Source organism: Pongo pygmaeus, chromosome 16, assembly GCF_028885625.2.
Source record: "Pongo pygmaeus isolate AG05252 chromosome 16, NHGRI_mPonPyg2-v2.0_pri, whole genome shotgun sequence".
Classification (NCBI taxonomy): Eukaryota; Metazoa; Chordata; class Mammalia; order Primates; family Hominidae; genus Pongo; species Pongo pygmaeus.
In genome coordinates this window covers 82,221,235-82,242,834 of record NC_072389.2, presented here as the reverse complement: position 1 = coordinate 82,242,834, position 21,600 = coordinate 82,221,235, and the positions used below count along the sequence as shown (strand labels likewise).

The 21,600-nt window shown below is 37.8% G+C and overlaps 1 protein-coding gene across 9 annotated transcripts in view; it reads left to right on the top strand.

Annotated features, from left to right (window-relative positions):
* SCAPER (S-phase cyclin A associated protein in the ER) overlaps positions 1–21,600 on the top strand; it is a 552,312-nt gene that overhangs the window by 372,357 nt on the left and 158,355 nt on the right. For 7 of the 9 annotated variants that reach the window (XM_054452429.2, XM_054452422.2, XM_054452421.2 and 4 more), the window contains one exon: positions 18,125–18,240. In XM_054452429.2, the coding sequence (XP_054308404.1) occupies positions 18,125–18,240 (116 nt within the window). Of the gene's footprint in view, positions 1–9,884; positions 9,984–18,124; positions 18,241–21,600 lie in introns of all 9 variants that reach the window. The other 2 variants (XM_063652363.1, XM_063652362.1) reach the window with 1 other exon arrangement.

Genomic DNA, 21,600 nt, shown 5'->3' with positions numbered 1-21,600 from the left:
TCACTCCTCTAATGTCCCCATCCCCCAACATTTTGTTAACATTTACACTTTATGGTTGAAATACTTATTTACTACTCTGTCTTAGTGTAAAAATCTGAAGTTTGCATTTTGCACATGCTTGTATGTATTTCAGTAATCTCTGTATAGTCCATATTTTTCACATCTTGCTACAAGCTGTATGTGCAAATGACCTTCAGAATTAGAATTTGAGTATCATAGTTTTACTTTTTCCTGAAAATATAAAACTTAAAAATTAGTTTATTATTTGAAGATGAACCATTGCTTTATTGATAGAATTGAAATCAGCAATCTTGTAACTGACTTCCTACTGGTGAATCAGTCATTGTATAGTGATTGAAGAAGTATCTCTCCACCAAATTCAAATTGGAATAAATTATACTGGGGTACTTGCTCTCTGTCTCTGTCTCATAATTTGACCTAAATTATTATTCTTCATAGGTTTTTACAATTTTTAGAAAATGAAAGTTAGTAACTGCATTTTGGATTTTTCAGAATAGAATTCCCCATGTAAATGAGAAATAACGTTATACACTAACAGTCTATTTTGATGAATAGGAATGTATAAATCACTTGTCAGAAACATATTACATGATTTTTTATGTGTAATTTACACTAAATTATTGCGGGCACAAAGCATTCTCTGAATTAAATTCTCTGTGCAAAAGCAGTAAAATGTATAATGCATTTCTGAATAATGCATTAACATCCTTATATTCAAGATCAGTGATAAATAAATTGGTACCCTAGTATCTGGGGACACAGGGTGATAAGACTGCTGAGTTCGTTTGATAGAAGACTTTAGAGACTTGTCTACTATCTTTGCATCCATTGCCATAGAAACAAATTTAATAGATTTTTTAAACAAATATAATAGATTTATTTAAAGCAGTGTGCCACTTTTATTAAAGACATTAATACTTCATGAGAGTTAAGCTGACCTATTTTGGAATTATGGGAGGAATATATAGAAGTCAGTATTTCAACAAGTTGTGTTTTTTAATTAGGCCATTTTGTTAATATTGTTAACAGCTTTGCATACACTTTATATAAGGTATATCATTTATGTATTATTGTGATACTTAATTGTAACATCAGAGACACAAATGGATAACCTAAGTACAGCTATGAAGGCTAACTCTTCTTATCGCTTCAATTTATTAACTAATGAAAATTGGTCTCGAACTCCTGGCCTCCAGAGATCCTCTCTCCCCACCCTCCCAAAGTGCTGGGATTACAGTCGTGAGCCTAATTATTTGGGGTTTTTTTTTTTCTGACCTTAGATTTGGTCTTCTAAAGCACCAACTATACATTCCTTATATATTCTAGATACTAGGTAGTTTGCTGAATTGATATATTAACAAAGCCTGTTTATATATGAATCCGAGACAGTGAGTTATAAAATATACCATAAAAAGCTAGTAAGTATACAGATACCCAAAATGACCATCCTAATATATTCCAAGGCATATCTTTGTCTCATCTAATAGTACTTAATTTTCATAAAGAAATGAGATAATTTTCACATTCCTTGCTATTATAAAATTTCTGAATTCTGTACTTATTTTCTGTCTTTTACCATTTATTCTTAACTACTTGAATAATGACCCTTTTCAAAGCTTCAGTAACTTTTCTCTCAGGAGTAACATAGAGCTATCTCTAATCTAAAAGTTTTTAGTTCATTATATCTGTAGTGCTATCATCTGTCTAGGAAAACTTCCCACTACTGACCCTTTATATAATTGCATTCACTTTATAGACATTTTAGTTCAATTAAACGATTTTGTTTTTCAGTGTGTACCATGCAGGGAGGCAATATACTATGGTGTTTGAAAGCTCAGATTCTAGAGTCAGACATATCTGGGTTTGAATTCCTGATCAGCACTTACTACTTATATAATCATAAGCCAACTACTTATTTTCTCTGAGCTTTAGTTTCCCCATGTAGATGGGAATAGTAATTGTATCAACCTCATGCTGTTGTGATATGAGACAGTTCTTGCAAGGCAGCACTTAGGAGAGTACTTGGAGGGCATGTGTGTGTTTGTCTGAGGGGGTCGGGGGTGTGTATGAGTACAATAAATGTTAGTGATTTTTTAAAATGGACCAAGCACATGGGAAACAGCAGTGATAAGACAGCTATAGGCTGGGTACAGTGGCTCATACCTGTCATCCCAGGACTTTGGGAGGTCAAAGTGGTTGGGTCACTTAAGCCCAGGGATTCAAGCCCAGCCTGAGCAATATGGCAAAACCCCATCTCTACTAAAAATACAGAAACTAGCCAGGTGTGGTGGTGCATGCCTGTAGTCCCAGCTACTCGAGAGGCTGGGGTGGGAGGGTCACTTAAGCCCAGGAGGTGGAGGCTGCAGTGACCTATGATCACACCACCGCACTCCAGCCTGGGTGACAGAGTGAGACTTTGTCTCAAAACAAAAACAAAAACAAAAAAACAAAAGATATCTATAGGCTCTGTCCTTCCAGACAAACAAATAATTACAATAAAGAGTGATCACTTATAACTGAGGAAATACACAGTTGTTCATAGATACAGTAGGAAGACTAAACACAATCTAGAGGTTAGAGAAGTCTCCTTTGAGGAAGTAACATGAGTGAGTAGTTACATTCTTAGCTAAAATATAGGTTTTATGAGAGAAACTATACTGTAGTACCATTTTAAGATATTACAAAGATCCCAGGGTATGTCCATCAAGAACATTAAGGGTATACTATTATGAGTATCACTTAGCATTGAATGAAATAGAAATGAAATGTGAAACCTAGAAAAAGCAAGAACTCTCTAGAGTAGGAACTAACATTTGTTTCATAAAAATTTATTAGGCACTTATTTAGCTAGAGGAGTTTGGGGGACAGAATTTAAAGATGGTCATCACTAACATTTATGCAGATTATTCAGTCATCTAAACAAGCACTTGAGATAGGAAGTATTAGCCCTGTTACATGAATAAGAACACCGAGGCATCAAGAGGATAAGAGGAAGAGTTAAGATCCAAACTCTGGCAGAATTATTTCATCGGCCATGCTCTTAGCCACTGTTGTAATAGCTTCTGAACAGTGGATACACAGTCCATCCCCATAAGGAGCTCATAGTCTAGAGGACAGTAGATGTTCTGGGCTATAGCTGCTAGGACAAGACTTATTTTGAAATCACTTATATCACAAAGTTAACAACCCTAAATGGTCTTTCTACCTGATTCCCCTGATAAAATATGTCATTCCTGCCTATCTTTCTCAGATCCCTACTTCTCCCCTTCCCTGCTAAAAAGGCCTCCTGGTGTTGTGTGCCATTTAATATTTACAAATGAATATTTTCAGAGGTATAGTTTTTTTTAGGATCTTTACATTTATTTTCTATATGATCACTTGCCCATGTAGTGAGGATATAAACTTGCCTGCTGACTTAAAGCTAAGTGTATTTTAAATTTCAGATTAAAAGCGTTATGTAAATATAAATTAATCCTCAAATTTCTCTTCGAATGAACTTAAAAGTGCTCCTTGTGAAGAGGAAGGGATTTTATATTTGCCTTTTCATAAAATTATTTAATGGTCGGGTGTCCTCCAGGCTTAACAACTCTTCTGAGTTTTGTTTGCCTTAAATGAGCAGCCTTTTAAATGTTTCAGTTTGCCTTTAGTAAAGGTCTTATTCTCACTAGCTAATAGTAGCAGCACAGAGTAGCTCTAAAGTTAGAATTCAGTGGGGCAATATTAACTCTTCAGTAAACACTTGATCACATTTGCTTTAGCAAAATCAAGAAGAAAGACCAGATATTCTGAAAAAAGTTTTCACACTGTTCTCCACATAAGAAGGTATTATTTGTGACATTATGATGGAGAACAGAAGCTCAACAGTGTTAAACACTGTTCATCCATGACCAAAGTATAGATTAACGTGGGTACCTTGGAGTCTCCGTGCTGTAGGGCTGTTCATCTTTACCTTCTTCCTTGCTGCACTACATTTTGTGTCAGATAGTCTGATAGGAACACATTTTGCAATGTTTTTGCCTCCTGTGTTTCTCCCATAAGCCTTTTAGGTGCTAGAGAGCAGGAGGGTCTAAACCAGAGAGCAGGCTCCAGATAATCCATCTGAGAAAACCCTGACCCTGCCTATCACTAGCTGCTTCCTTCCCTTCGTTGCCTTTAGGCTAAATTAAGCAGACCCAGTACTTGCTAACAGGATCATCTCTAAAATTAGCTGTGCTTGACTTTCCTTGTGCCTCATCTAAAGACTTTTACCCCAGCTGCTTCTTGGAAAGAAAAAATATATATATTGCAATAAATATCTTACCATGGCACAAGTGGAAAAGGCTTACTCTAAAGACTGAAGCAGTATCTGTGCTGAAGCTGGAAGCAGAGCCTGCAGAGATGAGCTCCAGTTCTGACATCCAGGAAGGAAGGTGTTTTGAAAGATGCCCTGGCTGAGGAACTATTGAAGGCCAGTTGGGGCTTGAGCTGCAGGGAGCCCATCTTGGGCCACCTGGAGTCTCTTCTAACCCTGGTCCCACATTTTCCCACGTTTCCTGCCGCCTTACCCAAGGCCTGCTTCCCTCCTGCTGTGTGCACATTTCTTCCCATTTCCTGGCAATCTCAAGAACTGCACCACTGGTTAAAAGAACTACTCATATTTCAGTCCCTTAGAATCTACTTAGCTCTTTCATTTCCTTTGTATTTACTTGTGATAGTCAAACTTAACATTCCTTTACATTCTTTGAGTCTGGATTATTTCAAGGATTTTTTTTTTTAAGCTGCTAGTGAATGCTAATATAAGAAAGCTCAGGATCCCTCCTCTAATCCTAAAAGTAACTTATCTTTAAAATATTATTAAGCTAAATGCAATGTGGTATTCTAGATTCATTTCTGGAACAGAAAAAGGAGGACATCGATAGAAAAACTGAGAAAATCAAAATAAAGGCTGTAGGTTAGTTAAAAGTATAGTACCAATATAATTTCTTAGTTTTGATAAACATACCATGGTTATATAAGATGTTAATATGGGGCAGGCACGGTGGCTTACGCTTGTAATTCCAGCACTTTGGGAGGCCGAGGCGGGTGGATCACTTGAGGTCAGGAGTTTGAGACCAGCTTGGCCAATATGGTGAAACCCCATCTCTACTAAAAATACAAAAAAATTAGCCAGGTGTAGTGGCACATGCCTGTAGTCCCAGCTACCTGGGAGGCTGAGGCAGGAGAATGGCTTGAACCCGGGAGGCGGAGGTTGCAGTGAGCCAAGATCACGCCACTGCACTCCAGCCTGGGTGACAGAGCAAGACTCCATCTTTAAAAAAAAAAAAAAAAAAAAAAGATGTTAATACAAAGGAAAGCTCGACTAAGGCATATAGGAAATCTCTACTGTCCTTGCAACACTTCTATAAATCTAAAATTACTTGAAAATAAAAAGTTTTAAAAATATATTTTTAAAAGTAGATGTATATATATGTATATAGTAAAATATTGGGCTCTAAGTAGCCCAAGATTTTATAAATTTGGGCTATTTAGAGATAAGGGTGCCAAAAGTCAAACACATACTTGCAGTTACATGGAAGATTTTCCCACAACATTCTTGGTGTAAACCCATTACACACTCAGAAATCAGATAAACCTAGACTCAATCCCCAGCTCTGCTACCTCTAGCTTTGTACATTTGAGCAAGTAACTGATTGTTCTAAGACTGATTTCCTTATCTGTATAATGGGGCTGATGAGTCCTACCTCATAGGATTGTTGTGAGGACTTATATGTGAAGATAGCCCAGGGCCTGTTACATGGTAAGCCCTCGAAATGTTGCTCTCAGTAGCCCTCCAAGATGGTAATTTGATAAAAGTAAAATTTTGGTTCCTGTTTCCTCCTTAAGTTTGTTTTGACTCCCAAGAATTGCTTTCCCCCTCTGTCCTCAGGATATAGAAAGTTCTGGGTCACCAGCAATCCCATTACTTGGTGTATACCCGAAGGATTATAAATCATTCTACTATAAAGACACATGCACACATATGTTTATTGCAGCACTATTCACAATACCAAAGACTTGGAACCAACCCAAATGTCCATCAATGATAGACTGGATAAAGAAAATGTGCCACATATATACCATGGAATACTATGCAGCCATAAAAAAAGGATGAGTTCAGGTCCTTTACAGGGACATGGATGAAGCTGGAAACCATCATTCTCAGCAAAGTAACACAGGAACAGAAAACCAAACACTGCATGTTTTCACTCATAAATGGGAGTTGAACAATGAGAACACATGGACACAGGGAGGGAAACATCACGCACTGGGGCCAGTTGGGGGGTGGGGTGCTAGGGGAGGGATAGCATTAAGAGAAATACCTAATGCAGATGACAGGTTGATGGGTGCAGCAAACTACCATGGCACTTGTATACCCATGTAACAAACCTGCACGTTCTGCACGTGTATCCCAGAACTTAAAGTATAATTTAAAAATTTTTTTAAAAGAATATATTTAAAAAAAAAAAAAAAAAAGAAAGTTCTGAGTCCTGGGTCACTACTTTCCCTAAGAATAACGCAAAAAAAACTGATGCCAAGATGAGTAAGACATGATGATTGACAAAGGCCCTGTGGTTGGCCTTCACATCTCTGGTCTCTCCTTTCCCTCTTTCCCTTCAGACAGGCCTAACAGTAGGGCCTGCCTCCTCTGTCAGCACAGACGAAGGACCAGTAACGTTTTCCAAAGTTTCTAGCTTACTTGTACCTTACCTTGACTTTTCCAAGGCTGTGGGATTCTAAGCCTTTTCTTTCTCATTGATGGGCTGTCTTTCCTCTTAAGGGAATTTCTAATGTCAGAGCCCCAGAAATTAAATTAATTGTAACTTTATTCTTTGATTCAGCAAATATTTATTGAATACCTACTTTTTGCTAGACCCAATATAAACATAATTCCAGCTGTTAGAGACCTCACAATCTAGTTTGTGATGAAGTAAACAGATACTGTAATCATTATGATTTAGTTTACAACCAAATAAATAGAAAAATCAGTAAAGAAGCAAAAGTGTTATGATGGAGAGAAAATAGAAATTGCCACCTCTGAGAAAGGCCTCTGAGCTCTAAGGTCCTGCCTCCTGGGAGCTGCTGGACCCATTAGAGTTTGTCCATGTTACTGGCTCTTGTCCATATAACCCATTTGCCCAAAGCAAATTTTCTTTGCCCTCATAGTCCCAAGTTTCTTTTACCTTCAAACTTTAAAACATTCAGGATACTTGAGATACAGGGGCAAGGAAAAAAGGAAGTGCTGTGTTAAGACTCATAAGGTTCTGCTGTAAACCAGTGGGTAGACCTGGAAGTTGAAAATGGTTGGCGTATAAAGAAGTTGTACAAGGAACATCATATATACAGTCTTGACTTAGGTCCTTTGTCTTTTAATTTGAGAGCATAGTAGCTCAGAAAACTGTCCACATTGACACCAGTTGTGTTCTAAAGAATTAGTCAAAGGAATCATTTCTTCTATGAGCATCTTTGTATATCCACTCGTTATAACATTTATCTCACTATATTGCATTTATCTATTTGTAAGTCTACTGCTTACTAGACTATGAGTGCTGGTCCTGGCCCAGTGCCTCCCACTTGGCAGCTTTAGAGAACTTGAGGGTAAGGAAGATCAAAATAACTATCATGAGCTTTGTTGGATTGCAGTAATGAACTCTTCATACTAATCTTTGGTCATCTATCTCACAACAGCTTAAAAAGAAAGACAAAGACCACTCAGGTCTTGTGGTCTGCTTCTGTCCTTCAGTTACTGCACCCACCCTCTCTCACTCACTCTGCTCTTTCCTTCCTTAGTCCAAATGGGTCAGAAATGGCACAGTTCAGCTCCCTCAGGGAGCATCTTCCAAAGAGTCCAACTTCTAATTAACATCGCAAAGGAATTGTTCCTCTGATACTGAGAAAGCTTTTCTAGCCTCTTAGCCCCACTTACCGTATTGCCTAAGCCTTCAAACCGTAGCTTATAATTTTACTCTTTTTGGCATCACCTTCCCACAGTATGTTTTTGTTCTTGTAACATCCTTGACCCCAAAACCTAGTACTCTCAGTGTTAGTGCCTACAGCTGAAAAGCTGAGCATAGATATTTATGTAGATTATAGGAATATAAAGAAGCCAGCAGTTAGGAAGCTTGTAAGGGAAAAAAAACACAGAACAAGGAGCATCATCTCATTGTGCTTGCTTCTTTTAAACTAACATTAACAGACAAGGATACTAGAAAAGTGGAAATGATGTCTTTTAAGTGTCAGTAAAGTTTTCCATGTTGGGAAAAACGACCATAAAAATTTTCACTTCAGGACCTTCTCATCTCTATAAATTAGGCTACTGAGTTCTAAATTTATGGACTTGCCAAAACCTACTTGTATTTTCTCTAAACAGGTCTTAAGGTGCCACAGATGCTCAGAACAGATCTAGCCTATACTGCTAATGAACACGCAAACAGTTTTCCCCATCTGCCACCTCTGTCTAAAAAGCTTTGAAGGCCTTCCTCCGTGATCACAAAGAACATAATTATTGTCTACAGAAAAGTCAAGTACAAAGGCCACTAGCCTTTGCAGGCTGCCAAAGATTAACAGCTGCCTCTTCTTTGATTGGGAGAGGTAATAACAGTTACTCTAGTTAATAATTGGATGGATTCCCTGGCTGTGTAATTCAGATTGAGACTGTCATTTTTTGCTGGCCTTTAGCTAAGTGGGGTTATTAGAATGGAGCCACTAATCCTATTAGTCAGTTGTCAGTCTCACAGTGGGTGAGAGCAGGGGAAGGCAGAGCTTTTAAGGTATTATGCCAGGTACATAAGGGAAGCCACACGTCTTATCTTTAAAGGTATGTTTTTCTCAATCAAATCAGAATTACCAAGCTTTCTGTGAAAGTTTTTTCCAGTTTCATATGTCTGAATGCGGAGAATTCGAAAAGGGGTAAAAGGGAATTCACCTTTCTAGAATGAGATATTTTCAATCACTGAAAAAAACTTTGCTTGATACCTGCAGTGTGTGCATCCTGTGCTTGGCCCTGGGTAGGAACACAGACATAGGAGAGTTTAGGCTTTACAGTCTACTACATGGACACAAATAACTTTGCATAAAGTAGAAAGTGGTAAGGGCCACACAAAACAATACAGTTAAATGTACAGAGAGCTTTGATTTTAGTTGAGGGGATCTGAGTGACTTAACAGAAGAAGCAACATTTGATCTTGGTCTTAAGGGATTGGGAGAGCATTTGAACACTACAAGTTGGAAAGGTGGCAGTTTGAATGGAGAAGATAATTATGGTTAAGGATTTTTAGTGTACTTGCTTTTTCTGGATGCTAAGAGGGATAGGGACAAGTATAAAATGGTGTATCTGAAGAGCATCCAGTCTTATTATTATGGTATTAAGCCATCCAGAAATGTAATCAGAGCACTGTATAAGAAGTGCCAAGTGATTGGCACAGGAAGTTAGTGTGGTATGAAAAGAGAGGAACAAGAGATGGGGAAGCTTTCTGTGTTAAGTCTACCTAGATTTGTATGAGGATTATTTTCTTTTTAGATTTGCATATAAGGTATTTAACGCCACATGTTTGCAAAGGTTTTTTTCTCTCTTAGTTTTAATATTTGGTTGGTTCATCATTGAGACAGCTTGATTTTCCCTTTCTGTCTCTATGAGATGAAGAAGTCATCTCTAATATCACAGGATTGTTTCATCCATCTTTATGTATAAGCTGTTAGGGAATGGGATCCAGTGAGCAGTATTTCTCCTTGTTATATTTAACATGCCTCTATGTTGTGTTAATCTATCATATCTCACAGGACATTTTTACTATCTGAAATAAGTCCTTTCACTTGTTCATTCTTTTGTCCCATCACTTATCTATCAGGTATTTACCATTCCTGCTCTGTGCCAGGACTGGGGCTGCAAAGATGAGTCAGATGCCACTCTTGAGGAGCTTGCAGACAAGAGAGAATGGGGCCATGAGGTACGGCAGAGGTAATGGATGAATAGGGCTTGATGTGGGACATGAAGAACTTAGGATGATACGGAGCAGTGTTTCTATCTGGCCATGCTCCATGGAAGAGAGTCCCGAGGTGGCTTGTTGCATCTTTAATCCAGAAGTACACATTAACCAGAATCTTCCTTAGCTCCAGATGGAGATTTGGGAGATTTTTTTATTTCACAGTTGATTTTGCTTTTTGCTTTTTTTTTTTTTGAGAAGCTGCAAATAATAAACTAAAACTTCGGTTTCCAATAGTACATTAGTAAAAAGTTGACTCTGAATGGCCTTTATCTTCCTGAAATTTGTTTATTTGGTCCTGTTTAATATCTGTTAGAGCTTGTGTCTTAGGTTTTTCAAGAGGTCGCATCCATGTTGTTGGCATTGCAGAAAAGGCTTTGAGGGTTTTTTGGAGGGTTTTTTTTAAGGCATAGATGTATACATTAAAATGATCTGCTTTTACTCAGTCCTTTTCCCCTCCACTTCTGCAGTGCTGACCCAGTTTCCTCCCATTGTGGAGGGTCTGCAGGAACAGCAGTGGTGCTGCTTGGTTTCCCTGTGGACAGACTGATCAACCGGTGTTTCTGCTTGGCTTAAAGTACTCTATGCCCTGTTTTTGAGTTGAGAGATGTCAGTACATAAAGGCTTTACACTAAAATGGAATACGAGAGGAGAGTTTAGTTCCTTTCTTGGTGGTTGTTAAGGAAGTTCAGGGCGAACATGTCCTTCAGTCTTGGAAAACTGAATCTCATTCTTTGGTCATGAAGCTCATTTCCAGTGAAAAACTATTCTGTGTGGCAAACATAATAACAAGAATGGAGGATTTCATCCTGCAATCATACTAGAGAAATTATTGTTTGTGTTTTAGCAGTTAAAACCATGTATAATGGGGCTGGACATGGTGGCTTCATGCCTGCAATCCCAGCACTTTGGGAGGCCGAGGCAGGTGGATCACCTGAGGTCAGGAGTTCGAGACTGGCCTGACCAACATGGTGAAACCCTGTCTCTACTAAAAAAAAATACAAAAATTAGCCGGGCATGTTGTCAGGTGCCTGTAATCCCAGCTACCCAGGAGGCTGAGGTAGGAGAATCACTTGAACTCAGGAGGCAGAGGTTGCAGTGAGCCAAGATCGCGCCATTGCACCCCAGCCTGGGTGACAGAGCAAGACTCTTGTCTCAAAAAAAAAAAAAAATATACACACACACACACACACACACACACACACACACTATATATATATATATATATAGTAAGAGTATCTTTGTCAGCCTTCCTTCTCATTCAGCAACCATTGTTGAGCAATTACTGAGTGCAGTCCCCTGTGCTAAGTCTTTGGGATATGATGATGAAGCAGACATGGTCTCTGACATCAGCAAGCTCAGAGTTTAGTGGAGATACAAAGATGGAAAAACTAGAGGATCATCCTTCCTGAAAAGGAACAGTTTATGCCAAAGCACAAAGGCATGAAAAAGTAGGGGTTATATAAGGAATTTGGTTACAAGGGAGGAAGGATCCTGGCAGGGAAGGAGGCTTTTGGAGAGGGATCATTCTAAGGTCCATGGATCTCATTCTGTAGACTGTGAAGAAGTTGTCCCTGGAGTGTTTTAAGCAAAGAGTGATGTAATGACATTTACTCTTTAGGGTATTTCTTGAGTGTGTATCCAGGGCAGGATTACTCAAACAGAGTCCAGAAGCCAGTGCCAGGCCACTGTTATGAAACATAATGAGATAAATACACAAATCAAGAGTAAATTTTGCAAGTTGACAGAGTAATTTTATGTCTTTTTGCATCTACTATTTTATTTATTTATTTTTATTTCCATAGGTTTTTGGGGAACAGGTGGTATTTGGTTACATGAGTAAGTTGTTTAGTGGTGATTTGTGAGATTTTGGTGCACCCATCTCCCCAGCAGTATACACTGAACCCAATTTGTAGTCTTTTATCCCTCACCCTCTTCCTACCCTTTCCCCCTGAGTCCCCAGAGTTCATTGTATCATTCTTATGCCTTTGCATCCTCGTAGCTTAGCTCCCACTTATGAGTGAGAACATACAATGTTTGGTTTTCCATTCCTGAGTTACTTCACTTAAAATAATAGTCTCCAATCCCATCCAGGTTGCTGCAAATGCCATTAATTCATTCCTTTTCATGGCTGAGTAGTATTCCATACACACACACACACACACACACACACACACACACACACACACACACACCAGTTTCTTTATCTACTTGTTGATTGATGGGCATTTGGGTTGGTTCCACATTTTTGCAATCACGAATTGTGCTGCTATAAACATGCGTGAGCAAATATCTTTTTTGTATAATGACTTCTTTTTCTCTGGGTAGATGCCCAGTAGTGGAATTGCTGGATCAAATGGTACTTCTACTTTTAGTTCTTTAAGGAATCTCCACACTGTTTTCCTAGTTTACATTCCCACCAGCAATGTAGAAGTGTTCCCTTTTCACTGCATCCACACCAACATCTATTTTTTTAATAGCCATTCTTGCTGGAGTAAGGTGGTATCACATTGTGGTTTTGATTTGCATTTCCCTGATCATTAGTGATGTTGAACATTTTTTCATATGTTTGCTGGCCATTTGCATATGTTCTTTTGAGAATTGTCTATTCATGTCCTCAGCCTATGTTTTGATGGGATTGTTTGTTTGTTGTTGTTGTTTGCTAATTTTTCTTGCTAATTTGAGTTCCTTGTAGTTTCTAGATATTAGTCCTTTGTTGGATGTATAGATTGTGAAGATTTTTTTTCCCACTCTGTGAGTTGTCTGTTTATTCTGCTGACTGTTCCTTTGCCATGCAAAAGCTCTTTAGTTTAATTAAATTCCAGCTATTTGTCTTTGTTTTTATTGCATTTGCTTTTGGGTTCTTGGTCATGAAATCTTTGCCTAAGCCAATGTCTAGAAGGGTTTTTCCGATATTATCTTCTAGAATTTTTATAGTTTCAGGCCTTAGATTTAAGTCCTTGATCCATCTTGAGTTGATTTTTGTATAAGGTGAGAGATGAGGATCCAGTTTCATTCTCCTACATGTGGCTTGCCAATTATCCCAGCACCATTTGTTGAATATGGTGTCCTTTGCCCACTTTATGTTTTTTGTTTGCTTTGTTGAAGACCAGTTGGCTGTTAAGTATTTGGGTTTATTTCTGGGTTCTCTGTTCTGTTCCCTTGGTCTGTGTGCCCATTTTTATACCAGTACCATGCTGTTTTGGTGACTGTGGCCTTATAGTATAGTTTGAAATCAGATTATGTGATGCCTCCAGATTTGTTCTTTTTGCTTAGTCTTGCTTGGGCTATGCAGGCTCTTTTTTGGTTCCATATGAATTTTAGGATTGTTTTCTCTAGTTCTGTGAAGAATGATGGTAGCATTTTGATGGGAATTGCATTGAATTTTTAGAGTGCCTTTGGCAATGTGGTTATTTTCACACTATTTTAAAATGTGGCCTTCTACTTAGTACATTTTTTCCCATTTGTTCAGTACTTCATCTGTATTGTATTTCACAAAAGTGTCAGCCTATAACGGAGTAAAAATTTTAAAAACAAAAAATTGGCTTTTATTCGATAGAGTTTGGGAAGCAGTGCTCTAGCAAATGGGCTGGTTAGGGTAAGCTTGGACCCAAAGATACTAATTAGGAGGTTGCTATAATACCTCAAACAAGATACCATGAGAACCTAACTAGACATGGTCCTGACATGGTAATCAACAGTAGGCATGGATAGAAGAGGCAAGAAGTGTAACAGAAGTAGAATTTTCAGAATTTGGAGGCTGAATCAGTGTGAAAGCTGAAGAAGAGGGGATAATCTAAAGAAGCAAATGTTCTTTTGAGAATCTACTAAAAATTGGACCCTTGCCTTACGCATTACTATGAGCTTCTCCATCCCTGTTTCACAGAGATGTTTCATTTATTTTTTAATATGGTTATGATTTTTAATGTTTTAAAATATTTTATCTGGAATCCTTATTTGTTTTACATATAAGAAAGGAGGTGTATGTATGTGTTTACATCCCCATCTTGACCCTCTACCATTTTCCCTACACTTGAGGTGTTTCCACAGTTGCCTAGGCTTGGTGTAAAACTACTGGTAGGATAGCCAGTCTTTACCAAATTAAATCCAGAAAATATTTATACATACTATATGATCTAATTTATATGAAAATCTATGGTAGACAACCCTAACTTATGGTACTATGAAACAAATCAGTTGTCGCTTCAGGGAGGAAGGATTGACCATAGAAGGAGCATGAGGGAACATTCTGGGGTGAGAGAAATGGATGTGTCTTGATAAGCATTTGTCAAGTTTGATTGAACAGTATATTTAAGATCTGAGCCTTTCACCCAGTTATAAAATATAGCTGAATTAAATTTTTAAAATCACGAACAGCCAATAAACATAAGATGTTCAACCTCCCTGGTCATCAGGAAACAGCAAATAAAACCTCAAAAAAATGCCAGTACACACCCATTACAATGACTAAAGTTAAAAAGACTGGTAAAACCAATTTTGAGTGAGAATGTGGAATAACTGAAATTAACACTATATAACTGAAATTAACTGAAATTAACACTATCAAACACAAATATCGTTTGAAATATTTTAGAAAGCTGTTTGGCCATAGCTACTAAAACTGAACCTATGCATATTCTGTGACCCAGCAGTTCTACTTCTAGATATGCCCAGTATAGCTGCATATCACATGTGCCAAATACATGTGCACAAATGTTTAAAGGAGCGTTGTCCAAAGTGTCAAAGTAGAAACAAGCTAAATGTCAATCAGCAGTGAAACATTTAAATAAGTGGATATAGAATAATATCCAGAAAATATACAGCAAAGAAAATGAATGAAATACTGCTACAGGCAGCAACATGAATGAATTTAGAAATAAACAATCCACCCAAAAAAGCTAGACACATTTGGGTAAAGTGTGATATAGATATGAAAAGAAGGCAAAATGAATTTATGAGTTTAAAAGTCAGGATAACCTTTACATTTTGGGACAAGGAAGAGATAGTGAATAAGATGGGCACAAGGGATACCAAGGCACGCTACAAAGCTTTGTATTTTAATTTTGGAGTTGTCACACAATGTGTTCAATTTGTTTTAACGCATCCAGCTGTACAATTATGATTAGTGCACTTTTCTTTGTGTATATATGATAATACAGAGCTAATTATTCTAAATATATTGACATCCTAGCATAAACAGAGGGAGTAACAACAGCATTACAGTATTAAGTAAATTACTAAGTACCTGGATTTTGCAGGTTTTGATTATTAGTTTTATTGCAAAGAAATATTTTTCCATTAATAACAAAATTATTAATTTTAATCTTAAATGTATGAGTCTTGTCTAGCTTTCACAATGAACTTATAGTCACAAAATGTATTTTATTGTGCACAAAGAGCAATTGAATGATTAAGATAAGCATTTGATTACACTGCTAAACTCTAGACATGTACTGGAGACAATAATTGATACCTCATTAATGCTCAGAACACTAGGAGAATCAGGCAAATATGTTTGACAGAGCTTACGTATACTAATATCTCCTCCCCACTCCCTTTTCAAAAAAAACCTCAGTATTTCAACATTTCAAGGCTGTGGAATGCTATTAGAAGAAATATAAGGTGGTGATGTAATAGAGGTGTTGTATTCGTTGCTTGGGGCTGCCATAACAAAGTGCCACAGACTGGGTTGGTTAAACAACAGAAATTGATTTTCCCTCAGTTATAGATGCTTGAAGTCCAAGATCAAGGTGTCAACAGGTTTGGTTTCTCCTGACACCTCTCTCCTTGGCTCATGGATGGCCACGTCTTGCTGTGTTCTCATGCGGCTTCTTGACTGTGCAGATGTAACCCCGGTGTCTCTTTCTCCTCTTATAAGAACACCAGTCATATTGGACCAGAGTCTACTCTAACAGCCTCACTTTTAACTTAGTTACCACTTTAAAGATCTCTTCAAATACAGTTGCATTCTGAAATACTGGGTGTTGGGACCTCCACATATGAATTTTGAGGGGGGCACAATTCAAGTCACAATAGATTGCTATCTTATTTTTTACATATATGTTGTATTGATTCTGCCTATGCTTAAAAACATTCAGTGTAGCATAGAATTACTCTTCTCTTCCCCATGCCAAAGAAATGCAAATAACTTGGAAATGTTATTTCCCATAAGAATTATATACAGATCATAAATTGCATAGAAATAATCTAGGTTTAGTTCTAAAATTGTTAGTTAATGTTCTCCCAAAATAGCTGAAATGGTATTTTTTAAAAAGGATACAGCTAAAATGATTAGATATTACATTATCTTTTATTGCTGAAGACAAATATTCTAGTAGAGGGAATCTTTGTGGAAGTCTATATTGTTAGGTGGTAATTAAGATTACAATGTGATAAAGATGTGATTTTTAAGTAAGTATTGCTAAAATATATATATAATTTTTTTCCTTTGCCTGGAGTGCTTCTTCTCTTCCCACTTTCTTTTACTTGTCTTAAAACTTCAATTTTCTCAGAGAAGCCTATCCTGACCCTTTCCCCATTATATAGTTGATTCCCCCATTATTCTCATAGAGAACCTTTTATCTTTCAAGGTACTTAAAATTAAAATCACCTTATTTATAACTATCCGATTAGTGTTGGTCCTAGCCACTCATTTTTTTTCTAATTTTCAATTTTTGTGGGTACATAGTTTATACATGTATTTATGGTATACATGAGATGTTTTGATATAGGCATACAATGCTTAATAATCACATCAGAGTAAATGGGGTATCCATCACCTAAAGCATTCATTTTTTGTGTTACAAACAATCCAACTGTATTCTTTTAGTTATTTGTAAATGAACAATTAAATTATTATTGATTGTATTCACCCTGTTAGGCTATCAAGTACTAGGTCTTATTCTTTCTGACTATTGTTTTGTACCCATTAACTACCCTCACTTCCTTCCCCACTACCCTGTCCCCCCCACTACCCTTCTCAGTCTCTGGTACCCATCCTTCCATTCTCTATCTCCATGAGTTCAATTGTTTTAATGTTTAGCTCCCACAAATAAATGAGCACATGTGAAGTTTGTCTTACTTCGCCTGGCTCATTTCACTTAACATAAGGACCTCCACTTCCATCTATGTTGTTGCAAATAACAGGATCTCATTCCTTTTTATGGCTGAGTAGTACTCCATTCTGTATATGTACTACGTTTTCTTTATCCACTCATCTCCTGATGGACACTTAGATTGCTTCCAGTTCTTGGCTATATTGTGAATAGTGCTGTAGTAAATATGGGAGAGCAGATATCTCTTAGATATATGGATCTCCTTTCTTTTGGGCATATACCTACCAGTGGAATTGCTGGGTCATATGGCAGCTCTGTTTTTAGTTTTTTGAAAAATCTCCAAACTATTCTCCGTAGTGGTTGTAGTAATTTGCATTCCCACCAACAGTGTATGAGAGTTCCCTTTTCTCCATATCCTCACCAGCATTTGTTATTACCTGTCTTTGGATAAAAGCCATTTTAACTGGGGTGAGATGATATCTCATTGTAGTTTGATTTGCATTTCTCTAATGATCAGTGATGTTGAGCACCTTTTCCTGTGCCTGTTTGTCATTTGTATGTCTTCTCTTGAGAAATGTCTATTCAGATTTTTTGCCCATTTTAAAATTGGATTATTATATTTTTTTCCTACAGAATTGTTTGAGCTCTTATATATTCTGGTTGCTAATCCCTTGTCAGATAGATAGTTTGTAAATATTTTCTCGCATTCTGTGGGTTGTCTCTTTGCTTGGTGGATTGTTTCCTTTGCTGCGCAGAAGCTTTTTAACTTGACGTGATCCCACTTGTCCATTTTTGCTTTGGTTGCCTGTGCTTGCCATCTACCAATTTTAAGCTTCATGGAGGACAGCAACCATGTATTTTTATGCTCACTCCTTTTGACCTATATTTCCTAGTACTGAACAATTAGCAGTGAGTAGCATTCAACAAATATTTATAAAATAATATTTGTAGAATAGTTGAACCATCAGCATGTTTCAGACTACAGATATCATTTGGTTATAGTTTAATGCCTGGGAAATTGGACTAACTTCTGTTTGTATTTCTGTCTAGAATGTGGCAGATCAGATTGCATTTCAAGCTGCTGGTGGATTAACAGCCCTTGAACACATCCTTCAAGTAGTAGTCCCAGCCACAAATGTGAACACAGTTTTAAGAATTCCTCCTAAGTAAGTATAGTTTCTTAATCTATTTTTTACGTTTCATTTGTGAGTCATTTCTGCCCTATGGTTTCCATATGGAGAACCACAAGAAAATTGTATGCGTATTCAGGGTTGAATACCAAAAGCTTACACTCCCCATTAGGGAGAAAAACAGAGGTGCTCAACGTCACTTACAAACTCAAATTGAGCCTAAAAAGCCTTATAAAGGAAATCTCTTTGGTCTGTGATGTGCTCTAATCTGAAATCAAGAAGAATTGATGAACTCTTGAGCAATTCTAACTGCTTCCAAAAATTGAGCACAAATAAATAATAGCAACAGAAAGCTAGCTTATTGTGTTACATGTGAAAAAAGAGGTGAGTAAGTACATTAACAAAAGTCTGAGCTGTGAAATTTCAAGAAGTTCCTACCATACAGGAAGAGCAGTCAGAGGCGAAGAGTGCCATAGTCTAGCGTCCCAGCCAAATGGCTGGGAACTGAATTGCACGTTGGTCTTTAACGGTAAATTGCTTTCCTGTTCTCTTAAGTCCCCCTTTAGTCCCTGGCCACCTGGAGTATAGCAGCAATGTTATTTCAGAAGTATCGTGTTCCTGGGTTGTAACGTCTGCAGTTCCTGGGTATTTTGTGGAGACTCTTATTTACAGAGTTTAAATAAGAGGTTTTAATAAAAGTTCATTTAGGCAGGACGCAATGGCTCACATCTATAATCCCAGCACTTTGGGAGGTCAAGGCAGGAGGATCACTTGAGGCCAGAAGTTTGAGACTAGCCTGGGCAATGTAGCGAGACCCCATCTCTACAAAACATTAACAAATTTAGCCAGGCATAGTGGCGCACACCTGTAGTCCCAGCTACTCAGGAGGCTAAGAGAGGAAGGATCACTTGAGCCCAGGAGGTCAAGGCTGCTGTGAACCATGATTGCATCACCACATTCTAGTCTGGGCAACAGAGCAAGACCCTGTCCCAAAAAGAAAAAAAAAAAGTAAATGCTTCATTTGTCCATTGGATACAACAGGAAAAAAAAATCCAAGAGTATGTTATCTTTTTTTACTTAGAGGCATTTGTATTAAAAAGAAATAGCATTGGCTTTGGAGTAGGACAAACCTGGGTCCTAGTTTTACCTCTGCCAGGCTACTAGCTAAGAAAATTTGAGTGAGTACCTTAATTTCATTGCATCTGTTTCCTTATTTGGAAAAATAGATGTAATCATATTCACCTCGTGGTGCTACTATGGGACCAGTTGAAATAACATATATGAGACCTCTTTGTAAACTGTTAAGTGTTCATTATAATGTATATTTGTATATTATAATGTAAAGTTACATTATAAATGTTAAGTGAGAGTTTAGACAGTGCTAGCTACCTGACATGAGATATTTCTAAGTACAAGCTTTTGACATTAAAGATAATTTGGATTCCTTTCCTCTATTCACAAAGATTAATGAAGAATGGTATAGGTATTCTTTAAGTCAGGAAATCTTTCTATGGAGCAGAAAACTCCCCATCAGGCATGTTATAGCATGTATAGTGGTTTTTATAACCCAGAAGAGTTGCTATTCCTTATCAAAATGGTCTTTATTTACAGGGTGTTGTTGGGCAGGTTATCTTCACTTACTGTATGTTAATTGGCAGGGAGGAAAGTAGAAAGGAAGAAAGGAATGAAATGTAATAAATATTTGAAATAAGAAAGGAAGTGATTGATTCTTTGAGAGAGTGCTTTGATAACTGTTAATAATTTATATTGTTCATCTTAAATTCACCTGGAGGTTTTTTGTTTTGTTTTTGTTTTGTTTTGTCTTGTTTTCTGGTAGGCTTCAACGTGCATGACACTAAGCTCTCTGGTAACCTAGATTAAATGCCTATTTCCCAAAAGCTGCTATTGTCATTGTGACAGAGTATGTTGTTCTGGTGCTTATCTCTGCCTCTTGTTTAGGAAATGGAAGAGGCATCCACAGTTCCTATAAAGACGTAAGCAAGAATTAGCACACTCCCTTTGCAAAGGAGCTGTGGAATCTTGAGAGTCCAGACCAGTGCCCTGCAGCTGGTCAGCACTAGCTGACCCACAGGCTCAGGATTAAGAGCTTGTTCCTTCATCTCACTTTAGGCCAATAGATTTATGTTTTCTTTTCTTTTCTTTTTTTTTTTTTTTAATTATACTTTAAGTTCTAGGGTACATGTGCACAACGTGCAGGTTTGTTACATATGTATACATGTGCCATGTTGGTGTGCTGCACCCATTAACTCATCATTTACATTAGGTATATCCCCTAATGCTATCCCTCCCCACTCCTCCCACCCCACGACAGGCCCCAGTGTGTGATGTTCCCCACCCTGTGTCCAAGTGTTCTCATTGTTCAGTTCCCACCTATGAGTGAGAACATGTGGTGTTTGGTTTTCTATCCTTGCGATAGTTTGCTCAGAATGATGGTTTCCATCTTCATCCATGTCGCTACAAAGGACATGAACTCATCCTTTCTTATGGCTGCATAGTATTCCATGGTGTATATGTGCTACATTTTTCTTAATTCAGTCTATCATTGATGGACATTTGGGTTGGTTCCAAGAGACAGTGTGGTGATTCCTCAAGGATCTAGAACTAGAAATACCATTTGACCCAGCCATCCCATTACTGGCTGTATACCCAAAGGATTATAAATCATGCTGCTATAAAGACACATACACACGTATGTTTATTGCAGCACTATTTACAATAGATTTGTGTTTTCAACTAAGTGCTACTTATTGAGGGAGTCTAGCACCCAGAGCTGTGGGCATTCAGCATTGACTCTAAGATTCTTCTGTCCTGGGCACAGTCTCAATATCATAACTCTACTTTCTAAACCAGCTTCAATTTTCAGGGCTAAAGGATTAAAGTCATGAGAGTGTTATGCTGTTTACTCAGAGAACAGCAAGAGGAATTTTGTAACCACTTCAGATTTAAATGTAGAATAAGAGCATACTGGTGGACATGAGTCAGTGGCTTGCTTCAAAAAATACTCTTCCTCATTTTCCTTCCAATTGCTGTCCTGCACAAATCCCTGCCCAGGCCTTGGACTTTCCATAGTCCTTGGGCACTTCCTTTGTTCTCAGCCTGTCCAGAATCTTTCCATCCCTAGCGGGTTCCCACCCCTCGACTCCATGAACCTTTTGCCACCTTAGCCCTTGCTGTTTCCTGCCTCCTGTGGCATTTCATGGCTTTTACCTAAAGAGGCTAGTTTAGAATATCCTGTTTAATTTTTCTCAGTGATAAATAGCACAGGATTTGATAAGTTTAAGCCATTGTCACATAACAGTTACCCTGTTGAAACCTAGCATCCTATGGCCATAAACCTTATGTGTCACTGCTTCTGAAGCCCTGACTCTTTGTTAG